Below are 8,627 nucleotides of genomic sequence, written 5' to 3' on the forward strand. Positions count from 1 at the left end.
GTAGGTGGTGGTGACATCTCAAATTCCATTGGAAAGGAATGAAATGAGAGGTGACAAATGCAATAGCCTATAGCTACCACAAGAGGACAGCATGTGTCCACAATCTATCTCCAGGTCAGTAAGGAGTGAGACAATAAAAATACATTCATGAACTTCTACATAACAATGAATTGGTAAGTTGTGGAAAATACTGTGTTTATTCTGAAAATAAGCACTATCAAAATATACATGTCTTTGATTTCATTTTGTGGATAAACCAATGGAAATTCGTACATTTAACAGAACCACAAGTGACGCAAGAAAAAATGTAACAGTCAGAGAATATAAAATAGCTCTTACAATTTCAGATGTACCATTGAGTCACCATGACAGCAGGTTTGTTTGATCATTCAATAAAATTAGTACATTTTATACAATGTCATATTTAAATTATACCTATATCACAGTGTAACTTCAACACAGAAACAAAACATGAGCCATCCTCGACTGGGTTTGGTGCCAGCAACAATTTGGGACTTGATAGTACATTTCTCCAATCTTTGACACACATTTGATCTTTGAAAGACTCTGACCAGGTAAAGTCTAAACATTATAGTGCATTCATTGACGCGTAAAAACAGTGCAACAATAATCTAAGGCAGAAAATATAAAGGTCTATTTTCTAAACACATCTCCGAGCAGTAAGAAGCGATTACACAGCAGAAGCAGGCATGACACCCCCAAACAACCGATGACATTGTTGTGAGTTGCAACATTTTGGCTCTGACTGACCTTAGCGTCAGGTCAGGCAAATCAGACAGCTGAGCCAGATTCAGCCGCGAGCAGGACAGAGCTGAGGCATCTAACAGTACTACAAGTACAGCCTCGGATGCCCAGGCTTCGCTCACATTGAAGTGAAAGCCTGAGACAGAGGCTACTACAAGTACAATGTATTTTATTTTGATTTGTGTGATAGCATTGGATGCCCAGTATTTGACTGGCTAAGAGACTAGTAGGAAGACAATGACACAATGTCTGGTTTCCAGTTTAGTTAAAGGGAGTAGCGGCAGCAAATTTAAAAGCAGCACTATAATAGCCATATCCGAAATGCATAACTGTACATGTGCCGGAGGCTTAGTGAGCAATACAACCATAGTTCATTTCTCTTGATAAATATACCAAGGTAAACAGTAGTGCTATAGATGAAATGGCATCCAAACAAGTAGCATGTTCACTAGTAAAACAAAGGCCATTGAAATCTCTAAATTGTTTTTGATGCATAAGGCTACCTTTGGTGATATTCCATCCCTTATAATGACACGGTCAGTACTTCTCTCCCATCGCCACTTGCCTGTGTGTGTGTGTGTCTTCCATGCTTCCTTCATTCAACCCTGCATGTAAGACTAAACCAAGCATCTCTCTCAAACATTACTGATGTCATCCTGTGATGGCCCGTTACACTCGTCCTCAGGCAGTGTGAAGCGGATGGCTCGGCTCTTCTCCCAACCCCTCCTGATACGACTCAGCCGGAGAGCCACACACGGCAGGGACAGAGCCAGCCTCCCCAGCAGCACAGCCAGCGGCAGGGCCAGCACCAGCAGGAAGGTGGGAGGGAGGTAGAAGCGATACTGCTCCGGGTCCAAGCCCCGGTCCCAGCCGTAGGTCAGCGTGTGGAGGGTGGCCATCACCAGGGCGGTGTAGCCAAGTCTGGACTGGAGGGGAGAAAACGTATTTGAATTGAACTGAATCTGGGTGATAGCCGGCTTCAGATGTACTCACTATAAGTTAATTTGGTTTGAAATCCAGTTTTTTTTTATTCAATACAATGTCAGGTTGTGAGATCCGATGGTGATGAACCATTTTATATTGAACGTTTTAAAAAATACACTTCTGAACTTATAAATCCCCCAATACTCCATCCATACCCAATCAAACCCCTTTATGAAAGACTGTAAATGCAAACGAGGTTGGCCTACCCAGATGTACAGAACACCGGGGATTTGGCTGTTGACCTTTGAACCTTCTACATAACCTAATAACTCAACATCTTAGTGAGGTGAAAGGAAGTGGTGACTTGAGTGGTATATTATATGTGCAGTATATTAGCTCACGAGTGTAGTAAAGAGGCCCAAGGGGACAGTATGACCTACAAGCTCAACATTTGTCCTTAATGAGCCCCTGTAGTCAGCGCGTGTGTGTGTCTGTGTGTGTGTTCCCTCTAATTATTAGCACAGTACAGGGCACTACAGAGAGCAGCTGAATTATAATTACCCTTGACAGGCGGGAAGGTTCACTGTCGTGACTCACCCATTTCATCCCCATCCCTAAGTATACTGAACAAATATATAAACGCAACATGTAAAGTGTTGGTCCCGTGTTTCATGAGCTGAAATAAAAAATCCCAGAAATGTTCCACAAGCACAAAAAGCTTATTTTTCTTACATTTTGTGCACAAATTTGTTTACATCCCTGTTAGTGAGCATTTCTCCTTTGCCAAGATAATCCATCCACTTGACAGGTTGGCATATCAAGAAGCTGATTAAACAGCATGATCATCACACAGGTTCACGTTGTGCTGAGGACAATAAAAGGCCACTTTAAAATGTGCAGTTTTGTCACAACACAATGCCAGAGATGTCTCAAGTTTTGAGGGAGTGTACAATTGGCATGCTGACTGCAGGAATGTCCACCAGAGCTGTTGCCAGAGAATTGAATGTTCATTTCTCTACCATAAGCTGCCTCCAATAAAATTTTACAGAATTTGGCAGTACATCCAACTGGCCTCACAACCGCAGACCACATGTAACCACACCAGCCCAGGACCTCCACATCCGGCTTCTTCACCTGCGGGATCGTCAGAGGGAGGGTGGGGGGGTATGCTGAGGAGTATTTCTGTCCGTAATAAAGCCCTTTTGTGGGGAAAAACTCATTCTGATTGGCTGGGCCTGGCTTCCCAGTGGGTGAGCCTATTCCCTCCAGGGCCCACCCATGGCTGCACTGCTGCCCAGTCATGTGAAATCCATAGATTAGGGCCTAATTTATTTATTTAAATTGACTATTTTCCTTATAAGAACTGTAACTCAGTAAAATCGTTGAGATTGTTGCATTTATACTTTTGTTCAGTATACATGTTTATTACTTTTATACTTAATGCATCTCATTTTACCAATAATTATACAAGGCTCTGTTAAGAAAGTCTGGGCAAGTTAACAGTTCCTAATACCAGCCTAACTCACTTAAAGCCATGTCCGTCTGTCGTCCGCACTATGAATCAGCAGGACTGAACTCACTACATTATGTCTGGCTGGCTGCAAGCTTAAGGGACTGCAAGACTGTAATCTTGATGGAGAATAATGCTCAAATGTTTTACTGCGGCTCCGGGCTGTTGGCAGACAGGCCATTCTGACAGGCCAAGCAGAACCCAGGCCTTTTATCACAGGGACTAGCAGCATGTGACTAATCTGGCGCCGACTGGATCAGCTTAACATACATATGAAGGGGAAGTTCTAAAAGCTCCAAAGAAGGACAAATCCCTGGAAAATGGAACCATTATAGCATAGTTCCCCATTTATGAATTCCGAGGCATGCGAGAAGAAGAGTTGACACGCATAGCTCAGAGGTTGTCTTTCTACAGTAGGCTACAATGTTAATGTGTTTTGCCAGTCTTCGACCGCTCCATTGACTTACTGCTCATGTACACAGAAAAGGTGTGTGTGTGCAAATGTGCTGACCTGTACGAAGCTGAACTCCCTCCAGTTGAGAGATTTGCCCACGGTGGGCAGTGAGGAGATAGCCAGCAGAGAGAGCAGGCCCAGGGCCAGGATGCCTATAGACAGATACAGCTCCATCCTCCACACCTTCTCCTCTACCCACGAGTCCTCCTGGCCTGCCTTCACCTGCACAGCAAACACACATTGTTGCTTACTGTGAGGTCAGGTGGTTACACTATAATATGCATAATCCATTACAAATGTTTTACCATATTGAAAACGTTATAAATGCTGATGAGTAGAAATGTTTTTAATGCTTATGTTTAGACCCATACATTTATACTTCAATACTAATTCATTTATAGTATGTAGGCTACACTATTTATAAATAGTTTGATGACGCTTTCTCACCTGTTTGAAGGCAGCATTGAGCAGACTGTAGCGTGCAGACCTGCGCATGGGCAAACACAGGCTATAGACGGCATGCAGGGCTGCGCAGAGGAAGGCACAGAGGCCCAACTGCTTCCGAAGCTGCAGCCAGCGATCCAACCAGTTGGGGAAGCGCCTGTACTTGGTGCCCCACGACAGCTGCAGGAAGGCAGCCACGAGGCCCGGCAGGTAGACCAGAGCCAGGGTCACCAAGGCCACCGAAGGGAGAGTCACGTTTACCACCTCCACCGGCATTTTGTAGAATGCGCTCTTCCCCGCCGTGGCGTAAGGGTGGATGACGTCACGTAGGAAGTTGTAGGCGTAGAAGAAGAGGAAAAGGCAGAGGGTGGAGAGACAAGGGAGACGCCACGAAGGGAAGAGGTACAGGGGGGTGTTCTCTATCTCCTGGGCAGAGGAGAGGCGGCCCATGTCAACAGGGATGAAGCCTAGACTGCGGCAGATCTGGAGTACAGCGCTCTTGGCCCTACTGCTGTCACTGCAAATCAGCACCTGGATAGTAAAGAGAAGAGTGTCAGCTAAGGGAAGGGAATCTTCACCAAGGAGAACCCAACTGAAGAGACACTATACTTCACCAATAGCCTACCCTACATCACATCGTTTAGCTACAGTGACATCGTATGACCAACACCTGTGAGAATATGGTTGCAAGATGAGAATGTGTGAAACATCTAACATTACATAAACTGCAGACATTGTCCGGTTTAGAGCAAAAAATATATAAAAACTGTACGTCCAAATGTCATTCAGAGTAGTAATGTCTGTCTGTCTGTCTCTTCTCTGGCACTGTTGTGTGTTCAGAGGACTTAGGCCTTACCTGTCTGCTGCCGTCCCGTGGCCCCGTCTGCAGGCTCCAGGCCGAGATCACATTGAAGCCCTTCACCACACTGCTCTCTGGGAAGATATCGGCCAGCTGCTCCGCGTAGGACTGCTTATCCCTGTTGATCTTAGTACCGTTACTAACATCCACCAGAATCTTCCCCACTAGCGGCTCCCTCAGCCCAGCCAGGGTGGAGTAGTGCTCGGGGAAGAGGGCCACGAACACCAGGTCGGCCTGGGTGGCAGCCTGGTGCTGGGTGGTCACCTCAGCCTCCTCGGGAAAGAGGGAGGCACAGCGCTTGGGGTTGCGGCTGCCCACCACCACCCGGTACCCGGAAGCTACCAGCCCGGTGGCTAAGGAGCGGGAGAAGTCACCTGTGCCCAGGATGCCAACCAAGGGGGTACCTGGATCGGAAATTGAGGTTTTGAGGTGGCTGGGGCTGGCACCACCCCATATTAGAGGCTTTTTCATCTCCTCCTGGGGCATCCTGTCCTGCGCTGAAAAAAACAAAAGGTCACTAACAGTGTCACATGTCTATCAATAGACAATTGTGTCTGTGCAGCATTCAATGTAAAGATGCTTTTGTTATTGACACAAATTAACACTGATGTACTACTTGATTCAACTGGCAAACTAGCTAGCTAGCTAATGCAACCTGCTTATAACTGCTATAGCTAACTAACTAACTAACTAACTAACTAACTACTACTACTACTACTACTACTACTACTACTACTACTACTACTACTACTACTACTACTACTACTACTACTACTACTACTACTACTACTACTACTACTACTCCTCCTCCTCCTCCTCCTCGCAGGCTAACGAAGTTACTAGCTAGACATCCTTTATTTGTGCACACCTCTTGCAGGTGTACTGCCTTCAATACTTAGACAATGAGGTATTGAAGCCAGGGCTACGCAAATTGATATTCTAGCTAGCTACTCCTACTCCAAAGGAGAACTCATGTTAGCTAGCTAACAGTTAGCTAGCTGAGCTGGCTACCTACCTGTCCTTGCTTGGTTGAACGCAACGCTAGCTAGCTAAGAAAGTTAGCTAGCTAACATTTGGGCAAAAATATAGAACACAGAAGTACCAACTATTTTCGACAAAATTGGTCAACTTCTATAAATGTCCTATGTATACTTTAACTAACTAGCTACAGCAAAACAGTAGACACAAATAACTTTTTAATTCATCTTGGTTGGCTCACCTCCTTTCTTGACGTCTGTGTATTTTTGTCCTGTGCTCATAACTTTGTGACGCAGAAATCTGTCCCCACCCCAACCGCGCCTCTGTGTGAAGAAGATAAGTTCCTCGCCAAACTGACATGAGAGCTGGCCTACAGTAGGCTAGGACTGGACCATTAAGTTAACAGTAGCTACAGTATAAGTTATTCCTAGCAAGAAGACAGTAGACAACCCATAATTAACATGGTTCGAAAAGCTCTGACTCTTATGTAAATTGATTGCAGTGTCTATGGGTATTTATAATTTTTATTTCAAGATGTTCTCTGTGGTGCATTAATTTTACATTGGATGTTTGGCTTGCTGTATCACAAGTTTATTTTCCATGGGGATCTTAAATGCTGTTGTTAAAAGTCAGCCCTGGGATTTACTGTAAATTAAAAACATAGGCCCACTAAAAGTAAAAGGGAGATTTGACTGCAGGTCAGAGGCTGTCAACACAGCTGTAACAGTCTGCCTTTGCCAGCTGTAGAAGGTTAAATGTATCCTTCTGGCTTACATGGTTTCCTCTCTCTCTCTCTCTCTCTCTCTCTCTCTCTCTCTCTCTCTCTCTCTCTCTCTCCTCACATAACCTACATTTGTCGATTTTCCATCCATTTGTAAATTATGGTTATTGATGGCTAACACTTGGGATGTTGAAGTAAAGTAAAGCACTGGAATTGAAACTGTCATTTTGTGGCTATGACCTATGATGGAGATATTGTAATCTAATTTTGGAAGGTCATGTGACATTGATTGTGCAATTTGTTTTGACATGAGTAGGCTACATCTGAATGTTATGTGACTCCAGTGCCATGCCACTCCTATGAAATGATAAGTGATCTAATGAGAATGAGATATGACAAGGTTTTGTCTCTATCCAGATTCAGGAAATTCAAGGCTACTTGATTCAAGGCTACAGTGCATAGGCCTACATAATGTAAGTAGGCTAAAGACAATTAACCAACGACTGTAGCAGTCCGTTCCATTTCATAAGATGGTTATGAAGACATTTCTGTCAGCCACCGCCTTATATTGCTGCAGCATTTTAGGCCACTTTAAACTCTGACTTTACACTCCGAGATCCGTTTTGGCATCAGTGTTTGTGGTTAACTTTCATCTCAGCAGACAGCTCTATCTGGGCTCATGTTGGATGCCAGGCATGTCCGAACTATTTCCCCGCCTGCCTTGCTCCCAAGCCCTGGCTGCTCCTCCGTATTACTGTAACCTTCCCGGCTCCGTCAGTCAAGATGAGCGTGGAAAGCTGGGATTTCTGTGGAAAGCCTCAGCCTTGATCACAGAATCACACAAATATATGACCATCAGCAGCCGTCCGTGACAGATTTGGAGTGTAATATCACACTGATCCATCTTGTAATCTATAAATCACAGAGCATTTAATGTGATTTATTGGAAATAAATGACTGTCTTTGATACAGGACCACATTTTTTTCATGAAGATTGTATACATATTTCATATACATTAGCCTATGTTTCAGTCTATTTTAACATCTAAGATTTCCCTTCATGCCAACAACTGTAAGAATGCATTTGCTGGCCTCCTGAGTGGCGCAGTGGTTTAAGGCACTGCATCGCAGTGCTAGAGGTGTCACTACAGACCTGGGTTCGATCCCAGGCTGTGTCGCAGTTGGCTGTGACCGGGAGACCCATGAGGTGGCGCACAATTGGCTCAGCGTCATCCTGGTTAGGGGAGGGTTTGGTTGGCCGGGATGTCCTTGTCCCGTTGTGCTCTAGCAACTCCTTGCGGCGGGCTGGGCGCATGCACGCTGACATCGGTCGCCAGTTGTACGGTGTTTCCCGCTGACACATTGGTGCAGCTGGCTTCCGGGTTAAGTGAGCAGTGTGTCAAGAAGCAGAGCGGCTTGGCGGGGTCGTGTTTCGGAGGATGTGTGGCAATGGACCTTCGCCTCTCTCTCGAGTCCGTACGGGAGTTGCAGCGATGGGACAAGACTGTAACTACCAATTGGGGAGAATAATGCATTTGCCTACCAGCAGCAGATAACCATTGTCACATTCAGTTTGCTTATAGTGAGGTGTTAAGTTATTTATCTTCTACAACATGTTTTAAGTTTTTAATGTAAAGATTTGATTTGTAACAGAACAAGGGACTACCGGTCACTCTGTGACCTCTAGGGTCAAAGGTCAACAGAAATCCAGCCAAGTCTAAAAACCTTCCTCCACGTCATCCACTGGCACCATGTCAACCACTGCCCAAATCTTTTCATTATGAGCTGGGCAGTGGGCACTAATGCAGCCCAGGGGACCATGACTCTGTGAGTCCAGTCTTACTGCATCAGATAACGCAGACTGGGCTGGAGAACTGGGTCAGGCTAGAGTTGGAGCCTGGGAGCAGACATTTATAGCCAGCAGTAGCAACGCATGTTCAATGTGTAGACAATGGAACACTTTGGTGCTTCA

At 45.1% G+C, this 8,627-nt stretch overlaps 1 protein-coding gene across 2 annotated transcripts; it reads right to left on the minus strand.

Moving 5' to 3' along the window:
• Positions 1-174: 174 nt before the first annotated feature.
• On the minus strand, positions 175-6,234 carry LOC311112218 (metalloreductase STEAP3-like). 2 transcript variants are annotated; one of them, XM_084155240.1, is made up of 5 exons: positions 6,176-6,234; positions 4,954-5,453; positions 4,101-4,628; positions 3,711-3,875; positions 175-1,691 (listed from the first exon to the last, which is right to left on the minus strand). In XM_084155240.1, exons 1-5 carry the CDS (start codon positions 6,213-6,215, stop codon positions 1,401-1,403), a joined length of 1,524 nt encoding a protein of 507 aa, XP_084011366.1. In that variant the 5' UTR covers positions 6,216-6,234; the 3' UTR covers positions 175-1,400. The 2 variants fall into 2 exon arrangements, with proteins under 2 accessions (XP_084011366.1, XP_084011367.1); XM_084155241.1 differs by having other exon boundaries at positions 4,954-5,448; positions 6,176-6,207.
• Positions 6,235-8,627: the final 2,393 nt, after the last annotated feature.

The sequence above is a fragment of the Coregonus lavaretus genome (genome assembly GCF_964263955.1).
Source record: "Coregonus lavaretus genome assembly, chromosome: 38".
NCBI classification, from domain to species: Eukaryota; Metazoa; Chordata; class Actinopteri; order Salmoniformes; family Salmonidae; genus Coregonus; species Coregonus lavaretus.